The sequence below is a fragment of the Leuciscus leuciscus genome, assembly GCF_965113295.1.
Source record: "Leuciscus leuciscus genome assembly, chromosome: 13".
NCBI lineage: Eukaryota > Metazoa > Chordata > Actinopteri > Cypriniformes > Leuciscidae > Leuciscus > Leuciscus leuciscus.
The window spans coordinates 22,121,377-22,144,244 of NC_138737.1; the positions used below are offsets into that span (position 1 = coordinate 22,121,377).

General features: G+C 36.9%; 3 protein-coding genes across 4 annotated transcripts; all 3 read left to right on the forward strand.

Moving 5' to 3' along the window:
* Window positions 1-1,089: 1,089 nt before the first annotated feature.
* On the forward strand, window positions 1,090-4,687 carry cox6a1 (cytochrome c oxidase subunit 6A1). Its single transcript, XM_082187539.1, has 3 exons — window positions 1,090-1,224; window positions 1,548-1,687; window positions 4,330-4,687. The coding sequence occupies exons 1-3, from the start codon at window positions 1,125-1,127 to the stop codon at window positions 4,417-4,419; spliced, it is 330 nt and encodes a 109-aa protein (XP_082043665.1). The 5' UTR covers window positions 1,090-1,124; the 3' UTR covers window positions 4,420-4,687.
* Window positions 4,688-4,807: 120 nt separating this feature from the next.
* Window positions 4,808-18,353, forward strand: hps4 (HPS4 biogenesis of lysosomal organelles complex 3 subunit 2). 2 transcript variants are annotated; one of them, XM_082187498.1, is made up of 13 exons: window positions 4,808-5,394; window positions 6,661-6,702; window positions 7,361-7,451; window positions 8,526-8,669; window positions 8,841-8,948; window positions 10,268-10,384; window positions 11,664-11,758; window positions 14,214-14,286; window positions 14,369-14,517; window positions 15,459-16,239; window positions 17,169-17,295; window positions 17,477-17,588; window positions 17,799-18,353. In XM_082187498.1, the coding sequence occupies exons 2-13, from the start codon at window positions 6,668-6,670 to the stop codon at window positions 17,968-17,970; spliced, it is 2,004 nt and encodes a 667-aa protein (XP_082043624.1). In that variant the 5' UTR covers window positions 4,808-5,394; window positions 6,661-6,667; the 3' UTR covers window positions 17,971-18,353. The 2 variants fall into 2 exon arrangements, with proteins under 2 accessions (XP_082043624.1, XP_082043625.1); XM_082187499.1 differs by having other exon boundaries at window positions 14,369-14,502.
* Window positions 18,354-18,490: 137 nt separating this feature from the next.
* LOC309512096 (uncharacterized protein) lies at window positions 18,491-22,748 on the forward strand. The gene is made up of 3 exons (XM_082187518.1): window positions 18,491-20,053; window positions 20,745-20,889; window positions 21,033-22,748. Exons 1-3 carry the CDS (start codon window positions 19,636-19,638, stop codon window positions 21,397-21,399), a joined length of 930 nt encoding a protein of 309 aa, XP_082043644.1. The 5' UTR covers window positions 18,491-19,635; the 3' UTR covers window positions 21,400-22,748.
* The last annotated feature ends 120 nt before the right edge of the window (window positions 22,749-22,868 follow it).

Consider the following 22,868-nt stretch of genomic DNA (forward strand, 5'->3'; position numbering starts at 1 on the left):
AAGAAAAACAACTGTGCACGAGCTTCACATGCCCTTTTCTACTCTAAACTAGAATAAAAGCAGTAGAATGACATAGGCTAATGTGTTTCCAATGGGAATCTCATATGTTATTATTGCATGTTAACCATAATACTTGCATTACCAGTTAACGTGACCACTGAATAGTGACTGTTGTCAGAGAATGTCTGATTTGTTACAGCTAATTGAAAACAGGACGCGTGCTGGTTGTCATGATGACAAGTAAAGCGATTCATGAATGCATTATTTCATTCACAGATTCAAAGCCTGAAACCTAAGCTTATATGAAATTTTAGCGCTATTGTTTTGTTCTTTCAGTTTCCCCTTTTGTTTCACTTGACCAATGGTTTTCGAGTGCAGGTTGTGGAGACTCATTTAATTGGTTGGTCCCAGAGCCGTCGACTTGTCGCCACCTACTGGTATAACGATACGTAGCCTCATGATATGTAGCCTATCCTCCCGAAGTGAAAGAGGTTTCATAAACGTTTACTCACGTGTGACGTACAACATTTTAAAGTGAATATGGAAGATATTTGTGTTTTTTGTCAAATTTCCCCTGAGACTGTCCCAACACATTTGTTTTGGAAAGAACTCCCTACAAAGAAAAGCTATGATGTTCGTTCATCTTGTAGAAGCTGATGTTATGCTAAAATGTTTTTCATTTGATGGTGATAAAAAATCTTAAGTTTATTTTATATAAATAAAGTTAAATGGAATGGGGGGAAAAAAGCCAAATTATGAATAATTTAAAATTGATGTTAAAATATATTTGAAAACTATATTCAAAAGTAAAAACTTAAAAGCAATGAAAACTCTACAGATGTTTAATTTTTTTCTGCAATCATTTTTTACCCATGTATTTAAATTAAATTAAATTAAATTAAATTAAATTAAATTAAATTAAATTAAATTAAATTAAATTAAATTAAATTAAATTAAATTAAATTAAATTAAATTAAATTAAATTAAATTAAATTAAATTAAATTAAATTAGGAATTAAAGCCGTTCTTGGACCTCCCTGTCACTAGATGGCGAGCGCGTCAATCTCCAGCACCAGCAGCGGCATTAATGCTCTTCTTCCGCTCCTATTCCAGTCTCCGCGAAAATGGCCGCGATCGGACGTTTATCCCAGAAGCTCCTCAAGTCCGCCTCGCTGACCCAAAGCCGTCAGCTTTCGGCTGTAGCAGCTCACGGCGAACAAGCAGGTCAGTTACAACTCTAAACAGCTTAAAACAGACGCTGTAATAAACAACACCAACCGTTACGAACAGCCGTAACTCTACCTTTTGACCTTGCGAATGTGACACAGCGAATGGCTGTTTAATGTTGTGCTGTGGTTGACAAAGATTGTAGAGTAGCATTTAGTCTTTTGTATAGTGAGTTAACGAAAACTGAGTAAATTACGTCTTAATAACTACATTGTTAAGTGAACTAAACGACTTGCCTGTCGGCCGGTTGATGTGTTATTATGGAAATGTCTTAACTCGTGTCAAACAGAATGTGTCTTATTTCTCATATGTTCATGAAGCCAAGACCTGGAAAATCCTGACGTTTGTGGTGGCTCTGCCCGGAATCGCGGTGTGCATGTTGAACATGTACCTCAGGTCCCAACACCACCATGACAACCCGGAGTTCGTTCCCTACAGCCATCTGCGCATCCGCAGCAAGGTGAACACACTCACTTTTCACAATAATAAACACCTTTATAGTCGTTTGTTGTGAGTTTATGCATCTTCATGCTGATTTATATGAAAAGAGAGTGCAGAAGTTCAGTGGAGTCTGGTCATGCACTTTTGAGGCAGTTTTGTTTTAAAGTATTGCAAATACCCTTTTTTAAATTTGGCTGGTTATTAATTGATTAGCTGCTATACATTAAATGAACACACTGTTGTCGGTCTTGAAAATCAATGTCATTCAAGATCAATGGGTCGTGCAAATGATATCTCCAAGAACAGCCAAACCATGAAATAAAGGTATTTGTCAGCTAAAGCTATGCATCATGTTTGAAAGCCAAGAAAACATGATTTGATTTCTCTAGTAAATGTGAGTTGCTGGTTTATCCTGACATTGGAGCTCTGTGCATGAGACCTTAGAGGGCCTCCAGGAATGAGGCTGTGACATCACACGCCATAACCATATGCAATGCATATACCAGTACAGAGAAATGCTGATATGTTCCTGTTAGGACTATAATATAGCTTAAAATATATCTTGATACTTTTCAGCCTTTGAAGATCATCTACTCCATAATATAGCGGAGCTTTAATGATGATTACCATGGTTAGGGATGTAGTATTTAGGTTAAAACATTTCTGCAGCATATATATTGGTTAAAAGTATAATTTTATGATCTTTTATCACCGTTGCAACGTAATTTTGCTATGTACTGATATAATCAGTGTATGAAGTAATGGATTATAAATGCGTTACTGTAAGTAGTTTTGATCAAATTGTACTTAAGTAGTTTAGTAATGATGTACTTTTACTTGAGTAAATTAAGAAAGGTAAGGTAACTAGCCTACTTTTACTCTGCTATTTTCCCTTTGTTTGTGGTCCTTAGATGCTTGTTTTTATTTTTATGCCTCAATGTGATTGGCTAGGGAGAGAGTAATCTTGTGTCTCCTGTCAAATCAAATCACGCATAGAAAACTTAAAATAATAAAAAATAATAATTATGTTTATATATCTTTTATATTTGGGTGGGAATATCTAGGCATTTCACGATTCGATAACGATTCAGAGGGTTGCGATGCTAAAACGATTATCGATACATATTTTTGGTGTGTGTGTGTGACTACTTGGTACTTTTAAAGCAAAGTATTTATAATGACCCATAAAGAATTTACTTCCAATATATTTTATTAATAAAACAAATGGAAGTGATTTGGCAAGTCAACTGTAAGTTTACATTTGCCAGCATATGTCCCAACATTGCATTCATTGTAGTAAATGAATACAAACTTCAACATATTCAGAATCTCTAACATAAAATAATAGACTTCTATCCAACATCCTCCCGTTATGTGCAATGAATGAGCAATATAATCCTTCAGACAAAAAAATAAGAATTTTGCTTTAGCAAAATCATAAACCGCTTTCATACAAAAAATATAGAATGATGAACCAGCAGCTCTCATTCAAACATAATGCTTGTGAACTTAGGCATATTCTGAATAATTAGTACCATACAAAGCTGCTCTTATACACACATAAATAATAAGGAGTCTAAGACTTAGCCTATGACTTGAATTTTTTGCTGTATACCAAATTCAAAAACAGCTTATACCAAAAAAGTATATGAACATCTGCTGAGAACAGTCAAAATCTAACTTTTTGTGACTGGCATTGCACACACTGTGACTGTGGAGGGCAGTACAGTAAGCCTACGTATAACGTACGTATAACAGATCTGTTTACAGCATATTGATGTGAAAACTAAACAATACCGAAAGCATCTCTCATACAAAAATATAAAATAGTCCACAATGAAATTATGCCTATTTTCCATACGTTAGCTTTTAACAAAGAGGGTGCGTTTGGATTTTGCGCTCATGTGTCTCTGTTATGCACACGCCACAGACTGTCCGGGCACTGCACTTCTGCGCTTCAGAGTTCCTCCTTTTGCGTTCCGTCAATATAACGTTGTCAGGGGGAAAAAAACATTTAGAAAATCCATTTTTGGCATTTGTGAATCGATTCAGGATCGCACATACACACCCGGAGCAGCGAGCAGCCATGTGCTGCGGTGTCTGAGGAGCGATTGGGAGTTGGGTGCCTTGCTCAAGGGCACCTCAGTCATTTCCTGCCGGAATTGAGAATCGAACACACAACCTTTGGGTTACAAGTCTGACTCTCTAGCCATTAGGCCACGACTGCCCCTTTATGTGGAAATATAGTCAAAATGTAGTTACTCTTGGGGTCAACCACAGAGTCAATGCAGATTTCAATGTTCCCTGTTATCGTACTTGTCAAAGGTTTAATAGACAGAGCCGAATTGTTGTCATTTAGGAATAAGATCGCGTGGCTGTTTGAATCGTGAATGCAATCTTTTAATGATTAATCATGCTATAGTAATACTTTATTTGTATTTATAAACGTGTATAGTCATTGAATGGGAAAAGCTAATCACATGCTATTTATACTAATAAAAAAGGTTTACCTACATATATTTTTACTGAAACATTTGACTATGAAAAATGCCACATGGTGACTTTTGTGAACAAATGTGTGTAATAATTTGATAACTTCGTTATTCAAGCAATACACTTCACATCTATGTCTCTCTTCTCTCTTCCACACATTGACATTAGCGTTTCCCATGGGGTGACGGCACCAAGTCGCTCTTCCACAACCCCCACGTCAACGCCCTCCCCGACGGCTACGAGCATCATGAAGAGTGAAGGGTGTTAGGAGCTCTCCCAGAACTCCCCTACAGGGACCAGAGGGCCCTCTCTATCCCCTCTCTCATCCCTGGACATCTGCCCAGGCCTGGACCACTCCTCAGTTTCTTTCAGTTTACATGACGTCTATCCATTTTGTTGATCTTACCTCTGTGCTTTCCACACTTAGTGGAAGTACCGTATGGAAACAGTTACATTTACTCAAGGACCATTGCATCACATTGTCAGCTTAAACTGAAAAATAAAAATCTATTAATTAAATTATAAACTGTCTGAAGTTTCATTTTTGAAGGAAGTGGTTGGAAGGTTTCAGATCCTAGGATGTTTTACTTGTATGTAAATGCTACATGTAGGCCTGGTTTCACAGACAGGGCTTAGATTAGGCCGTAGCCATTTAATTAGGACATTTCAGTAGCTTTTATTAACATGCCGTAGAAGAAAAACATTACTGGTGTGCATCTTGAGACAAAACAATGACACTGACATTTAAGATATACAATCTATTCATTTAAAAACGGTTCAACCATGCACTAGTCTGTGAAACCAGGGAGTTTAGGAAAAGGTTAAAGAAACATAATTTTAAAAGCTTGTTAAGGGTGTATTTACAGAACATTTGACTTAAAATATATATAAATAAAATCTATAAAATGTGTATATGATGCCTCCCTCAGAAAACGCTAAAGTGGAGAAAGTTTGTCCCTCCAGGCTCGCTGTATTGTCAAGACACTCTCACATGACTTTACTCTTGTGACACACATTCCTTCTCAAATTCGAAATATAATGGATTTATGAAACATGAGATCGTATTTCCTATTTATACGGAATAGTTTACTGATATTTGGTTTTTCGTGAGGGTTTTTCAGTATTTTCTAAGCGAAAATCAGTCATTAAGGGAGCGCGAGTGGGATTCAGTAACACAGCTGAAGTTTATTGACATGAGTGAAGTTTATCAGCTCTTCAATCAACCCGCCGATGGTGAGTCTAAATCCAGTGTTTGTATCGGGTCTTGTTGTTTGGACAGTGAACATTGAGGACCGATTTGTTTGTCGAATCATTTGCGTGTTCAGTCAGTGCATGCAACGTACATTGTCTTATGATAAAAATGACTAAATGGCCATCAACCTTTTAAATACATTTTCCCATTAAAACGGATCATCAGCAGCACTGAACACCTCTAGTGCAAAACCCTATGATCATTATCCAGCATGATTTGAGAATGATCCAAATAATTTACTCAATTAAAAAAAAGAAATCAACTCGAAAAAAATACATGTGCAAGTAAAAAGTTCCCATGTTTAATCGTACAGAAGTATTTAATGGTTACTTTAAATATTCCTCTATATTTCTTATGTTACTCTTGACACATGAGTGCAGCAATAAATTCTTTATTTTACTGTATTTACAGCTAATGTTAAATATTAAAGTAAAAAAAAGTATTTTCTACATTTAAATAATTTGTACGCAAACATTGTACAGCATATGTCCAATTAAGGGGATATTTCACCCAAAAATGAAACTTCTCATTTATCTCTGACTCTTCATCATTTACTCACCCTCAAGTTGTTCCAAACCTGTATGAATTTCTTACTTATGCTAAACACAAAAGAAGATATTTGAGGAATATCGGTATCCAAACATTTCAATAGTATTTTTTTTTTTTTATATATATACTATGGAATTCAGTGGGGCCTGGGGCCTGTTTGGTTGCCCATATTCTTCAAAATATCTTCTTTTGTGTTTAGCAGTGGAAAGAAATTCATACAAGTTTGGAACAACATGAGGGTAAATGATGACAGAATTTTCATTTTTGGGTGAACAATTCCTTTAAACACCTTGTTTTAATGACCTGCAAAAATGTACCTTGTACTTTGGAGGTCTAAACGGAATCGAAAGGAGTAACAAACTTAATGTTTGTGTTGAAAATGTAAAGTTGAAGAACATTTTACAGTTGAAGCATTTAGCTAGTAGTAGTACAAATCCTCCAAATTAATAGATAGTCACATCATGATGTTCAATTTGTTCATCTGTATTTGTATTTTAATTATTAAATCCTAGATTTTTATTACCAAGTTTAAATGAAAAACGTCCCATATTTTTCATGTGTTCTCAGACCAATCGAAGTTTATGCCATGCTTAAGTTGTTCCATGCATATTACTTTCCCCATAGATTCTCCCTTACAAACATAGTTAATCATAGTTTGTGATGTAGGAAAGTTAACCAGATTGCTGCTCTCTCAACAGATCACCAATGGCTGAGACGGCTGCTTTGACTGATTCCAGACGGTGAGAATAATATTCTGTTTATTAGCAGCGTTGGGGGTAAAAAGTAATGCACGTTGCATTATGTAATCAGATTACTTTTTGATGTAACAAGTAACAAATTGCTTTAAATTTACGCATTAATATTTGAGCTACTTTATTAAAAAAATGAATCCATGTTACTTTTCAGTTTAATTCAGTTGAATTAAAATCCTCTCTCTTCTCTATAACGTAGTCACTTAGACATGCACACTCATTTGTGTGTGACCTTAAACCTTAGCCAGGAAAGAAAAAGTAATGCAAACTTAACATAATGCATTACTTTCCATACAAAGTAACATAATTAATATAATAACTTTTTTTATTGTTTATTATTGTGTACTTTTTTTTTTTTGTTACAGGCTTTCTTTAAACAAAGTGATATTTTGTGTCCCATATATTAAACACAGCTGCTTAAACTTTCATTAGAAATGCATTCCTTACAATGTGACCCATCAATGAAGTCATGGAGAACAGAAAGTTCATTGTCCAGTGTATTATACGTGCTTAGGGATATCATCATCCTTTACATTAATGCAAAACAGTTCGGCATCAATTTCCTGAAGTTTTATCAGTAATACTGGAAGGCAAGAAGTTTGGTTTAAAGGCTAACTTTACCATACATGTTTGGTTCTGTTTCTAGATGCGGTTTCTTCTTCCTGTATGATAGTTCAAAGGTGCAAGAGGAGGGTGACCTGACTGTAGATGGGATATACTACTTCTATCCTGAGGATGTAAGCCATAAATTGTAGTCGGTTACTGATTCTAAATTACATGACAAATATTGTAGTTTGTAACATAATCCATTACGTTACACATTTAAGGTAATCTGACTACTTGTGGATTACTTTTAGATTACTTTTGACCTAACTCATTTATCTAATTGATTTAAATAGAATAATCTTGTACCATATTGATATAATAATTCAAAGAGAAAGAAAAAAATATTACATTTCTTTATCAACAACATGAAGAGTATTAAATATTACGTCAGGGTTTCCAAGACTGCGGTTCATGAGTTTAATGAAAAGTAATTAAATCATAAACATGTAAAATTCTTTTTTTTTTTTTTAAACAATCAAAATAAAATGCTTACTAAAAAATATAAAATATATATTTAATTTGTTTACCTGTATGTCATGTGAACATTAACTGACATCAGAGAACCATGAACTTAATTTTATTATTATTTATTATTATTATCTTAATTTTATTATCTCAGGGCCTTCAAGTAAATATATTAGGTCAAAGAGGTTCAGGTGACAAAAAAAAGTTTGGGAATCCATGCCTTGCATGTAAATTTGAAATGATATGAGTTTGTACATTTTAATGTGTTTGAAAGACAAAAGCCTTTCAGAGACGGTAATACATGGTTAAAAGACTTACTGAGTAATAATTCAAATAGTTATTGTGTTCGTCATGAATTGATATGCAATGTTGAGAAAACACTTCGTAAAAGTGAAATGTTTTATGTAAATCCAATGATCAAATGTTGTGTAGGTCTTAGTTTTCAGTGATAGGCACATATAGTGGCTGGTTTGTGTGTGAAATTGCACAAACCTGGAGGACCTTCTGAACGTATATGAGAAGTAGGCTCTTTTAGAAAGGACAATGTAACAGATAAAAAAAGAAATAGTTGGGAGATACAATGAATAATTTACTGCCATTGTGAGAAAAACATGTAATCGAGTATTTTAATACGTAATATATTTGCAAGTACTTAATGTTTGTCAGTTTTAGAAGACAACCTTCATAATACTTTCTGCTATCGAGGCATTGAATGCATGACAGTATGTGTGCTGTTACAGACACCAGTAGACCAACAAAAGCTGCTTTGTGGACAGCTGGCCGGTGTGTGTCGTTGTGTGTCTGAACTGTCCTCATCTCCCGTACGTCTGCTCCGCCTGCGCAAAAGCAAGTATGCAGTCCGCATGAAGGATAACTTTATTTGGGTAAGAGAACATTTTAGCTTTGTGTAATGACATGATGATTTGGTGCTTACTACATCCTAACTGAAATAAAACAGTGTTTTTGAACAGAGTCTTGTTTTGACTGACTTGTGTGCTTTTAAAAAAAAAATGGTTTTACAACTCTTTTGAATGGGATCTTTCTCTGTTTTCCAGGCATTAAGCTGTGTGGTAGACATTCCTGATGTGAGTGTGTGTGACTTCCTAGATCAGCTGATTGCCCTCTTCTGTTTCTACAATGGACCAGTGCGTCAAAGCTACCAGGTATACAGTATACAGCACACACAGCCTACAGTATTCTCTTCACGGATTATGATTTAAAGAGGACATAGGATGCTTTTTTAAAAATGTTTTTTTAATTTGGTGTGCTAGAAAAGGTTAACATGCTTTAATGTTAAAGAAACGCATAATTTTTCTCATACTGTACATTATTGCAGCACCTCTATTCCCAGTCTGTCTGAAACACTCAGATTGAGTTCCAGTTTCTATAAAGCCCCTCCAGCTGACCCAGTGCTTTGTGATCAGCTAAAAACCTCAAGTGTGTATCGGAAACGCAACACCACTTACCATAAAAAAAAAAGCATCAAATGGCCTCTTTAAAATGTATATTTGTTTAACATATACCTTGAGGTCATTAATACCTTTAATCAGCAAGGATGCATTAAAATGATCAAATGTGACGGTAAATATTTATATTTCAAATAAATGCTGTTCTTTTAAACGTTCTATTCATCAAGTAATCCTAAAAAAATCTTAAAGAGCACAGCTGCTCTCAACATTGATGATAATAATGTATCCTTAGCAGTATTTGAGAATATTACAATGATGTCTGAAGGATCATATGACACTGAACTGAAGACTCAGCTTTGCATCACAGGAATAAATTACATTTTAAAATATAGTAGAATAGAAAAATTTATTTTAAAATTGTAACAGTGACAGTTTTTCCTAGCCTGGTTAAAACCAGACCCTTCTCAGTTGAAACTGAGTGTAGGGTCTGGCGAAGCTATGTAGAAAATCATTTCCAAAGGGGCGTCACCAACCGACGTAGCTCAAATTCCTCTGGGCGCAATTGGATAGTCATAAAACCAATCAGATCGATGAAGGAGATGACGTATGCTTCGAGTGTTGTTCTTTGCTCCGGTTTTAACGAAAACGGTAAGTTGAAATCGCTCAAAACAGACGCGATAACTGATTCGTTTATATACTGTCTATGATTCGAACGAGTGATGTTCCACGGCGGCATCCATCTTTGTAATGAAATCTCCTTCAGCGTCGCTGCGCTGTCGTCATCATGTAAATTCCTCCCCAAACGTTTCTGATTGGTGCCGCGATTTCGGCGGCACAGAAATGAGTTTGAATGGGCTCTTCTCCAGACTATCCTGGAGAGAGAATTAAAATTCGCCGGAAGTAATCTGGGTTTTCCCAGGCTAAGTTTTTCCTGTATATTTGATCAAACAATGTAGCCTTGGTGAGCAAAAAGACATACAAATCTTTACAACCCCAAATTTTGAAAAAAAAAATTGTCATAAATGAATACATATTAAAACATAATTCCACATATGTTGTGTTTTGCCTGACAGTTGTACAGTCAGGAGGAGTTGGCTGTACGATGGGCAAGATATCTCTGTCACCTGCAGGGCGGCTCCACTGAGCTGCACAACATCTTCAGCTGCCTGAGGACGATCGACTCCACACACGTAAGAACTCGCTCTTCTCATTATGTTAACAGTGTGCCACAAAACATTTCAAGTTGAACATGATTCATTCAGTCAGTACTGCAACAGCAAGCTGGGAATTAAGCGCTCTGTGGGAATGGAATACTTGCACTGACCTTGTAGTTTCCAGTTTTTAATGTGCTGTAATCGCCTAGTTTACTGAACACCACTCAAAATGAGTGTCCGCAGAAAGATGAAAAAATCTGAACATTTTCAGAGACGGGAGAAGATATATTCGGATCATTGCATTGCATTTCCTCAATGAAACATGAAGTTTTAATCCAACTCAAGCAGATCTGAGAAAGCAGTGGCTGTTAAACACACAAGATCATTTCACCGCTGGGTATCAGTGCTCTAAACTAGTCACTGTGTTGCTGTGTAGTAAAGCAATCTTGCTTCCCTAGAATATCATGTACTTTCCCTACTGATCCTAAACTAACCCTATTTGTTCTCTTTCTTTGGCTCATGGTGCGACGGAAACCTTGGTGCATTATTTGTAATGAATATATTTATTTGTTTAAGCAGACGGTTTGCTTCCTCCATTCAGTTCAACAGCAAGTCCCAAAATGGCAAACTTTCAACTCTCCAACTTTTTCAGTTTAGACACTTAGCTTATGTTATGATCTTGCTCCGTCCATGGCATGCATTAAATGCACATTCTTGACCCATTTCAGGAGCAGCCAATATTACACATTCAAATCAATTAAAGCTATAAAATAAGTATTCTCACATTCACAAGTAAATGTGACACTAATGTATGTGGAGATACATTATCATGAGATACATTAAATTATTGCGGCTTACATCGACTAAAGTGCTGTACAAATACAATTATAATATATCAATAAAAGCTATACAAATAAAAGGAAAACAGCTAAGTTAATAGGCCTGAAAAAGGCCAATTTATAAAAATTAACAAATATTTACAGAAACAATTCAGTAGGTTTAAATTTTTTTATAATTTGTTAGTGCAAAGAACATGATTTAGTGTTTTAACAGCACTAAAAAGTAGTAATAATCTGCGTTCTTGTGAGTAACTGTCTGTATGTACTGTAGGTGCGTTGAATGCTGTTATCGGAAATGCATGAGCCGTAAAAAGTAAAACATGGAAATAGTTGTGCAACTAAGTAGTCTTCATTTTTCTGGACACAAATACTCTCATATGTGAAGCACCTGGCTTTATATAGTTAAGTTCATTGTGAAAAAAAAATAATCTCGGTCTATATACCTAACTGGTCACTTCTCCTCACCCCTGCATCAGATTGATCCTCTGCTGTTGCTGAAGGCTGCCCTCATTCTACAGGCTTGTCAGCGATGTCCTCTGGTGCTGGCTGGTTGTATCCTCTACAGGGGCAGGTGAGCTTTCACCGCTGAACAAATTTTGTTTACTATAATCCATGTTTATTATACATATTGATCTTTGCATCTGTAACTGGCTAAAGCAATTAAGGGTGTGTTCACACTTGTAGTTCAGTTCTCTTGGTTCTTTTGGTCCGGACCAAAAAAGAAAATGACACATTTAGTCCTGGTTCGCCTACCGTTCACACTGTCATTTTTAACACCAAAACCTAATTATACAAAACAAAAACCAGCTTTTATGTATACATGTATATTGCGACAAAACTAACCGAACATCCAAAACCATGCTGTGTGCTGCAATAAACCCACATGTTGCATGGTATGATGGTATTTTTACTCTCAAAGAGCTTATAAAGTGTGTAAAGGATAAATGTCTGCACTAAACTGAAATGGGTAACATAACTCCTATAATGAGAAGAAATAGATATGCTTGAGCATTCTGTCCTTTTTAGGGTCACTTCTTGTCACATTAGGTCTTGTTTTTGATGCGTTTAGATGTCTTTGGTCCGTGTTGCGTTCATATTTCAGTCAAACCGCACCAGAGTTTATTTAGAAGCTGATTAAGGCCCCCTGAAAATGTGGGTCTCGGTCCGCTTGCTTGGTGCGCACCAAGGGGTGGGCGATACAACCAAAATCTTATATCACATTATGAGTTCACATTATATTATATCACATTACATTATATTATATCACATTACATTATATTATATCACATTACATTATATTATATCACATTATATAATCACGATAATGATATATATCACAATATATATATATGCTTTAAATAGGGTTTTTATGAAATCAAAATTTGATACCACAAAAAAACTACCAGCCTTAAAAACAAAACTTCAAGCTTTTCTGAAGACAAGTAAACAGTCAGTGATAAAATAAGAATAAAGAAACTAATTACAAGCAATAGGACAAAAAACTACAGTAGAGTAGTTATGTAAGGTGTTAAAAAAATCACTGCAATAGTCTTCACTGTGTAAATTAAATGTATGTATTCTTATTAAAGTTAAAAAAGTGATTCGGTCAAGAGCAGTGAGGGACTTTTTCTCTCTTTTGTTTTTTGATTAACATCAAAGGGATACTTCACCTCTGGAAAGATGAATGTGTATTTAAAATAGGTCATTTATGTAGAAGAAATGTGAAGAATTTTTTTTAATTTGGAGCTTTCTAGACTGAGAAAAGCCAGAAAATGTATTTTTGGCTTATGTGGCTGAAAGACAACAACTCCCAGAATGCACTTGCTTCGCTGCTCTACGAGGCCACTCCCAAGCCACGCCTCCCGGTTAGAGAGCGCAGTTGAAAACAAGGCTACTAGTGAGTCTCCGTGACGAGTTTGCCCGGGATATCGAGATCGCCCAAAATATCCGGGATTCGGCTTTTGCGTTCTACAGTCGCCATTCATTATGTTTACTGTGGCGAGCAGGACGAGGGGCGTGGGAGAACGGCGCGAGGCCGGTGGCATCATTACTGAGACGCATCCGTCTCCTATCTCTCACGGAGGAGCGGGAATTTTCTTAGCAATGTTAAAACGCACATCAACCGATCACTTGTTTAGCGTTCATGGAAACACTACATTCAGATTCACCAATCGGAATGAATTCAGTTAGATTGAAACAAAAGGTGTGCATGTAAACAATGAATGGCGACTGCAGAAAGCAAAAGCCGAGTCCCGGACATTTTGGATGATCGCGACGGTCGGACATGTCCGGGAAAAAGAGGATGGTAACCCCTAATACTCAGCTTTCTCCTACTACTCAGCTTTCTCCACAGAACAAGAGCCTGCTAGCTTAGCTTCCAAAGAAAGACGGCTGACACTATGTGTACATTCTGTGAGTGAGATCCCACCCTCTATGGGCGGGTTTAAAACATGCAGAACAGCCCCTACTACTGGCTGTAGTCTTTAGCCTATGGCCAGAAAATCCTCTGATGACGCAAAATGATGATTTTTGCGTCATCGGAGGATTTTTTCCAGACAAAAAATACATAAATCTCTCATCTCAGGGGGATATGAGGGTGGAAAGCACGGTAATTCGAAAATACTACAGGTTTTCTACTAATACAAAGCTTAATGCTAAATCCTGAAGTATCCCTTTAATGACACAGACAGCAGGAGGAAGTACTTATATTAGGCTGCTGTCACTTTAAGACCGAATGCACGGATTCAATATACTGTTACACATGCGCTTTCTTTCTCAACTGTTACGTTCACTTAAGACATAAATGACTGTTTAAGAGGATACTAGCAAAGACGTGCATTTTGACATACAAGTACCGGTTAATCATGTCTACCGGTAAATTGTGATCCCCCTATTTCGAGTGACAGCGTTCACACTTAAACAATGAACCGCACCAACAGAGCAATCACACCAGAGTTTGGTTTAATCGAATGAAACCTGCCAAGTGTGAAAACACACAAACAGAGTGACTTGTCTGTGTTGTACAGGGTGGTGAGTACTCAGATGCCTCCTGCGCTGACAGTGAAGGTGATGGTGTACGAGACGCAAACTTACAGCCAGGTAGAATCAAGTTCATAGTGATTCCTGATATTGCATATGCACAATCTTATATCGTTGTGTTTCTCCTTATATCTCAATAAAGGATTACCGGGTGACGGCCAATGGCCTGAGTTCTTCTGTGGGTTCACCGCCCTCCTTCACAGTCACAACACAGGTGTTCCTGACGCCCACTGAACTGCACATGCTCCGCCGCCCCCCAGTGGATAGAGCATGCAGGTACAACTCCAAAAAGTATTCATAACATTTTCTGTACATTTTCACGTATATACACCAGGGTAGGAAATTATTGTGGGCTTGTGGCAAAAAAACACCAAAATGAACAAAAACGCTCCCCAAATTCAAGATAAGGGTGTAAAAATATTCCTGCACAATGAAGCTAAATCTATTACGCAATTAAGGTAAAAATTTATAAAAAGTGTTGATTGCGGCATTACATTTAGATTTCCTCACGTAGCATCAGATTTAGTTTTCCATGTTATTTTGGATGGTTGAGCATTATAACCAATGCTCATAACCATACATGTTACTGTTGAGCTTATGAATGCAATGGCCAATCAGAGGCGTTCAGATTAGTTACCACACTTTCACTGGCTGATTTAGACACAGCTTCAGTGATTATAATGGGAGTTTTTGCGAGAGTGCATAACTTCCACTAGACTAAAGTTATGGAGCGCTTCAGAAGTGGGGAATGTTCTTTGCTCACTTTCTGTATATAATCAATATGAAGTCTTGATTTTCTAATGCTAAAAACTAAGATTGGTAACAGTCTATAGTATTCTGACTTGTTCAATTTAAATTAAAAATATTTTGAAAATATTATTACAATTAAAAATAACTGTTTACTATTGTAAAGCTGAATTTTCAGCATCATTACCCCAGTCTTCAGTGTCACATGATCCTTCAGAATATGCTTCTTATATGCTGATTTTCTGCTCAAATAACATTTTGTATTATCAATATTGAAAACAGTTGTGCCGCTTTTTTTGTGTGTAAACCTTGATACTTTTTTCACATTTTAGAACTTTAATGTAACATTATTTATGTCTTTACTCACACTTTTGATCAATTTGATGCATCCTTGCTGAATAAAAGTTATAATTTCTATCTTACTGACCCCAATACATAATACATATCGATTGATTTTTAAAAAATATATATACTCTCTTTCTTAGGTCTCACTGCAATCAACCTCCCTGCCAACCCCTCAAGTCCCGCCTGTTGTCTCGCACTTTATCCGACACCCCAACCACAGATACTGACTCAAGCTTAGACCTCACACAATGTCTCCCAACATCCTATCAGACGATGCCATCGTCTCCTCGCTCCTCCCTCTCCGATGAAGCGTGTTTCAGCTCCTCTCCCTCACGGGTTAACACTCCCCTTCACTCCAATCTCATGAACCAATCAGAGTATTTCACTCCTGAGTCACAAGACCACCACGCATCTAATGGAACTAACTTGTGTGCAGTAAAAGAACACATTTTGACAGGAAGTCTGACAGGCCTGAACACAAAGAAGGATATTGATGCAAACTCTGGGTCAGAAACCAGAAGCGAAGGTTTAAATTCAGATCAGGACATTCAGAGTGAAGAAATAAAAGCCCTTACTAATGGGTATCAGCAGTCAAACTGTCTTGAGAACCACTTGGACGCCTCTGACCATGACAACCACATTCAAAGTGAAGACGATAAACTGGACGCTAACAATCATGTGACCAATAAGAATGGCAAATTCCAAGGAGAAACTGAGGAAAAGACAAGAACAAAAACCAAGCAAGTCGAAGGAAGACGCAAGGAGAAATGTGAACCCGCAAACGCACCTCCACCACATGAACCACTAGTAGACAGCTCTCTAGTGCCCTCAGTATTATACCAGCATAGAGTCAATGGGCTGGTCCTGGCCCTGCTGGTGGAGCCCGAGTTCAACACAGACCCTACGGCCAGAGAGGAAGTGGTGAGAAGCATGTGTATGTGTGTGTGTGTCTACTTGAAATGTTTTCTCTATCTATCTATCTATCTATCTATCTATCTATCTCTCTCTCTCTCTCTCTCTCTCTCTCTCTCTCTCTCTCTCTCTCTCTCTCTCTCTCTCTATCTATCTATCTCTCTCTCTCTCTCTCTCTCTCTCTCTCTCTCTCTCTCTCTCTCTCTCTCTCTCTCTCTCTCTCTCTCTCTCTCTCTCTCTATATATATATATATATATGTGTGTGTGTGTATACACACACACACACACACACACACACACACACATATTTTGGGGTCAGTATATCGAAACAGTAAAGATTTTCCTATTGTTACAAATGTATTTATTTTTTTAAATAAATGCTGTTCTTTTGAACTTTCTATTCATCAAATAATCCTCCAAAAAATATATAAAAACATTAATAAAAATTGCTTCTGAGCAGAAATTAAGCATATTAGACTGATTTCTGAAGGATTGTGTGACACTGAAGACTGGAGTAATGATGCTGAAAATTCAGCTTTGATCACAGGAATAAATTGCATTTTAAAATGGATTCAAATACAATACAGCCATTTTAAATTGCAATAATATCTCAAAATATTACTGCATTTTTCATCAAATAAATGCAGCCTTGGTGAGCATAAGAGAAAACATTTTATTTTCTTTGACTTTTTTTACTGGTAGTGTATAACTCAAGAAATTCTGATATCACTCAGTTTTGGTATAACATTACAATTTTTAAAAACGTTACATAACATGAATGCTCAATAAACATAATTTATACTGATGATCAAATAAGTGCAGCCTTGGTGAGCAATGCATGACACTAAAAAACATTCAAATAATGTTACTGACCCCAAACTTTTCAATGTGTATAGCTGTGTTTTCCATTATAAAAGTGTTGTCTACTGTTATTGCAGCATCACAGCAGCTTGGCATCACTGAATGGGCTTGAGGCTCACCTAAGGAACACCTCACCAGGGACCCCCGGCCCCCCGGGGCCCTACACCTTTGCCCACTATGACTGCATTCAAAACACACTCACTAGTAAGTCCTGTCTCGTACATATATAAACATCCACACACAAAAAAAACAGTATCCTAAATTGAATTGTGAATTGTGCCAAACTTACTGAGGATCTTCGCCAACTCAGTCTAAATGTTGACAAATGTTAAACTATTTCAGGAACATACATAAAATACACAGTGACTTTTATATTGTTCTGTAGCTAACGTATGTGGGCGCTCCGCTGGACCCCAGGATCGTGCCTTTGTGAGGGCCACTGCACTGCTCCATTCACATTTCTCACACTTAGACACACTACAGGAGGCCATTGTCAGGTTAGAGTGTGTGTGTTTGAATGCCTGTTTGGTCATTTCCATCATACAATGTGTGTTTTGAAAATGTTTCACAGGTTTTCTCTGAATAATTGTGTGTATGTACTCATCACTGTATGCTAGAAGTTCAAAATAGTTCAAAATGTAAGTGTTCAAAATAGTTTAACGCACATTTCAGCTATGTAAACACTGTGTTTGTGTCCTGAATTACAGGAACGCTGGCGTGGCAGTGTATGGAACACGTAACACCGCACAGGAGACGTATTTTCTCCAGCAGGGAACACCTGTCAGAAACTCTGGGAGTCCTGATCCTCAGGATAGTGCCTTCTCACTACCCAGAAAAGCCCGTCAGCGGCTCCTGAAACATGGGGTTAACTTGCTTTAAATTTTTGAAGATTTGAACTCCTCTTTGATATCTTTTATTATGTCATAGATATCCACCATATTTATACTATATACTGTATGTCTCTCTTATACCGCTCAGAATGTAATGAATGCTTTTTATATAATAGGCTTCTGTTTGTTCATTTCATTTTAAAAAGTAGAGGCTGGAAGTGTAAAATACAAAAACATTTTGGACAAAAATATAAAGGAAGTGTCTCCCTCCTGCTGTAACCCTTTGCTGTTTAGAGAACTGAGTCTGGTTTTAAATGTGGCTGTGACCATTCAGTGTTACAGTTAAAGCTAGATGTGTATAGTTGTTAAAACTGTCACCTTTTTAAATGGAAGCCAATTATGCTTGAGTGTTAATAAACGTCCTTTAGTACACTTGTGTGAAATTGTCGGGATGGGTAAGATATATTGCAGAAATATGTTTTTTTTGTTTTTTTTTACTCAGCAAGGACACATTAAATTAATCAATAATGACTGTAAAGACAATGTTACAAAAGCTTACTATTTCTAAGAAATGCTGTTAATTTATTTAGCTTTTTATTGATAAAAGAGTCTTGCATTACGGTTTCCATAAAAATATTAAGCAGCACGTTCTGTTTTAATATTGATAATAATAGGAAATGTTTCTTGAGCAGCAAATCTTCATATTAGAATGATTTCTGAAGGACCATGTGACACTGAAGACTGGAGCAATGATGCTGAAAATTAGAGATAAATTACGTTTTAAAAATACAACTGATAAATATAGAAATAATATTTCACAATATTACTGTTTTTACCATATTAAATCAAATAAATACGGTAGTGTAGACTATATATTAGAGTGGCTCTACAAGTATTTGCAAACACTTTTCAGGCAAAAATATTTCACAAAAAAATTGTTTGTTTCAAATTATAAAAATACCTATTTTGTTCTACACAAAGACATTTAGACGCTCTTTGGGTGGCGAATGTTACTGGATTGTTGTGATGAACTATACCTGTGGTAAACACTTGATAAGACACCTGTGTGAACTTGAGAACTGAGTTTATACATTCAGTAAACGTAACATTTAAACTGTACCTGGTTAAAAGTAACTTCAAATGTGAAGTTAATTCTGAGAAAAGCAGTTTGGTTTGATTGTTTGTTATCTGTGAAATTAAATTCATACATTAGTAGGCTATTATTATGAATTACAAAGTGTAGCTTAAGTGTCCAAATACTACTTAGGGCCAGTGTGTGCATCCAGATGAATGGTTTCTATGCAGCGTCCAGGAGAGCTCCAGATTACCTCTCTGTCGGTTGTGGAGCTATTGTCGGGGTCGTGCACTTTGGGGAAAGTTTTATGCTTCCCTCAGTCCAAAGTTGTTTCTCTTGCAAATGAGCAGCTCGTTGGTGATGGTGCAGATGTTCTGTAATGATGGTCATTAGGAGTGAGAATAAGAATGGCCTGAACTGGCAGGGCTCTAGGCGCCTCATTATGCAGACACATTTAAAAGGTCGACGGGGGTGCGAATGGCTGCTTAAGGGTCCAAAACAAAACCAGGGGGAGGAGAGTCAGAAGAAGCCAGAATTCAAATTCTGAAGAAACGGAGCTTATTGTCAGAGCAGGAGATTCATCCTCTTTAGTCGTATCGTGGAGAGCACGAGACGAGCATCACCGGTGGGCAATACTATATGTGGATACTTGAGATGGCCACGGTTACGCGGGTTTCACTGCTGGTCCTCGCTTTCATGGCTATTACTATAGGAGTACAGTGCAGATCGCTTCGTTCACAGCTTCGCAAGGTGACATCGTTTCAAGGAGAGCGTAAAATCCGTATTGGACACGTCCAGAAACGGAGCCGTCGCGAACCGGGATCCGAGCACGACCAGTGCGCCCTCCTGAGCGCACCGTGGACGGAGAGCACCAGTCCGCTTGGGGACTGGGGTCAGATGTACCGTCTGAAGATATTATCGACGATGAGTGATGGTCCACGTCGTGCTGTTTTTCCAGAACAAGCCCTCTTCAGATTCGTTAGACGGGTGTATCGCTGTTGTCAGGTGGGGTACCACTGTGGAAGTGTCAAAGGAATACAAGGCGGAAAAATTGGGGGTAAGTAGTTCGATACCTTGCTGAGAAACTGATGCGTAACATGGGATGCTGGTGTCCCGATAATACTTACGTTACTCACGTAATCGTTCCTCGATAAGATAAGCTTCACCAGCTACATTTTTTATGGTGAGCAGTAAGTTAAATTAAAGGTAATTAAGCCTCAAAATGAAGTTTAGAGTGAAGTTTTACAAAAGGTAGTAGATTTTAAAATAAAAACAGCGTTATTCACATTTAGTCAAAAAAGAACTCTAAATCTTTCGGACAGAAAGATTACAGTAGCGTTAATGTAACGATAGCAACAGTAGCGCCAAGCGAATTTATTATGTAGGGCAGTTTTGTCAAAAATATTGGCATTATAACTTCTATTACTTATTATAAAAAAGTTATATATATATGTTTATGTTTAAATACATTTATTTATGTTTGTGTGTGTGTGTCTATAGCCAAGGGTGGTAAATTACTAAAGGACGATTAATTGATTAATTGAGCAACAGGCCCCTTGAAATTCAGAAATTCCCTTGAAATATAATTGAAAGACCACCAAACTAGACCAGCACCAAACCAGCCTTGCCTTTTCAACAGGGTAATACATAATTTGTAGGTACAATAATCCTTATGTTTTACAGTAGGTACATAGACTGGATGACAGCACTGTCCCTTAACATTATGTGTCTCTTTCTGACTTGTCAAGACTCCAACATTGAGTTTCTGCTTGGCGAAGATGTGCTGTCCGCACCGTTGGAGAAAGCGGAAGTTCACTTGCACTTTTCAAACCCCCAGCACCTCAACATCCAACCTGTGCTCCCCTCACTGGAGAAACGAGGGTTCCCTACCAGGTGAGGCAGAGGAACTTGATAGATGAAGTGAGAATGTTGTTAATAACACTATTCTCCAAAGAAATTACTAAATTAAATGACTGATATTCTGGGGGGGGAAAAGTAAATAAAAAATCATCCCAATTTTGTCCTTCTCTCTGCAGGTACAGTGTCTGGTTTCGAGATGGTGTCGTGGAGCTGAGAGTAGATCTTCTCGCCCTCTTCCAGGCTCTGCAGCGGGCGATCGGAGGATCCATTAGAGGCCCGAGCCTGATGGAAATGCATCGGGTGAGGGGCTTGACCAGACCAGGGGCCGTTGTCCAAAAGCAAAGACCCCCATCCCTTCAAGACACAGTGCCTGTAGTGTGGGGGGAGGTAAATGAGGGCAGGGAGGGTGCCGCCCCCCTGCAGCCCTCTTTAGAGCTGGGACTGGCTTTACACTGCAGCTTAGTGGACAGTATCGCACAGCCCTGTCAAAATTACGGTGTGCATCTAGAACACGCACCCTTCATCGCTCTGACGTACAGATAGCAAGACGTTTGCGACCATATTGAACAGTGAATTTAGCAAATACATTTAGAAAGTGCTTCTGTGTGCAACCAAAGACTGTCAATCCCTAGCGCTCCCCCTTCACAAGTTCTTTGTGGCCATAAAGTCTCCGTCCATTCAGTCCACTAACACCTGGTGTGAATGTTCCCTGGATGGTTCGCTATTTTTTGAAGAATTGCTAATGATGCCCATTGTTCTGTGACAATGGGGCTTCAGCTCCAGAGAGCTTACTGTAATTCAGAGTGGCCTATGTTATATGGAAAACTATGCACTTCAGCATGTAAATTGAATTTATTAAATTATGGGTGTATTTGTGAGATAAATGTAAATAGTGTATAATTACAGTTCTATATATAAAAACCTTCTTTCTTTCTGTTTTTGCGTTGAATCAAAGTGTCCAAAAGTTTGTACCTGTTGCCAGTGTGTTGAAAAGGATTGGATTTTAAAAACAGTCACATTTAAATAACAAAAAGGGTCACACTCACATGCAGAACTTGGTCATTTTCAGGTTTAAATGAGAATTCAAGAGAAAAAAAAAAGTTTCAGATTGTATTTTTATTTGTGTGTTGAGCATCTATTGCTATTTTAACTACTCAAATATAAACATCAGTATTATTGTAAACAGTATTATTGTTTTTATTGTCATTTTAATCAAATAAATGAAGCCTTGGTGAGATCTTACCGACCTCAAACTGTCATGTACATTATGGTTTATTGCAGGGCATATTTTAGCTTTAATTATTTTGTAATTATTTTATAAAAAATATTCAAAATATTTTATAATTTTGTTGATGTTTCTTTTGTTTGAATATATTTTACTCCATTTTCCAGTTGTAGTGCAGGTGTACTGTACTTTTACAGATTATGCTACTATCCTAAAGCACAATTTTATACAAGTCATTTTCCCTAGCATAGTTCTGGAAATAGCGACAATAACTATGAGTTTACAAGTTAATGTAAAATTATCATATGGTAATATTTTATGGAACAATACACTCAATCTAAAAAAAAAACTAAACTAAAGGGTGAACAGTTTTATAAATGTGTAAAATATATGTTAATGTATTTTAGACTTAAATTTTGACAAATATGACAATAGATGCAAGTTAATACAATTATTTTAAAATGGAGTGGGAAAAACAGTGGCATTGACGATTGCATGTGAACAACTTGAAGGATAACTGTGGGTTAGGTTGTGATATTGATATACAATAAATATATAAATTATTTCACTCTTTTAAGATTATCACAGTTTTAAAAAATGCAACAATTTTTATGATACATTTTCATTTTTTTTTATTAAATGTCTGAGTTTGGAACAAGGGTGAAACTAAATCTATCAAATAAAATGTATACTTAAAGGGCTCCAATAAATGTAATAAATAACATGGAATGTTTCCAAGTTTTAATGTCATTTTCAAATATATATATTTTTTAAATTGCAACAATTG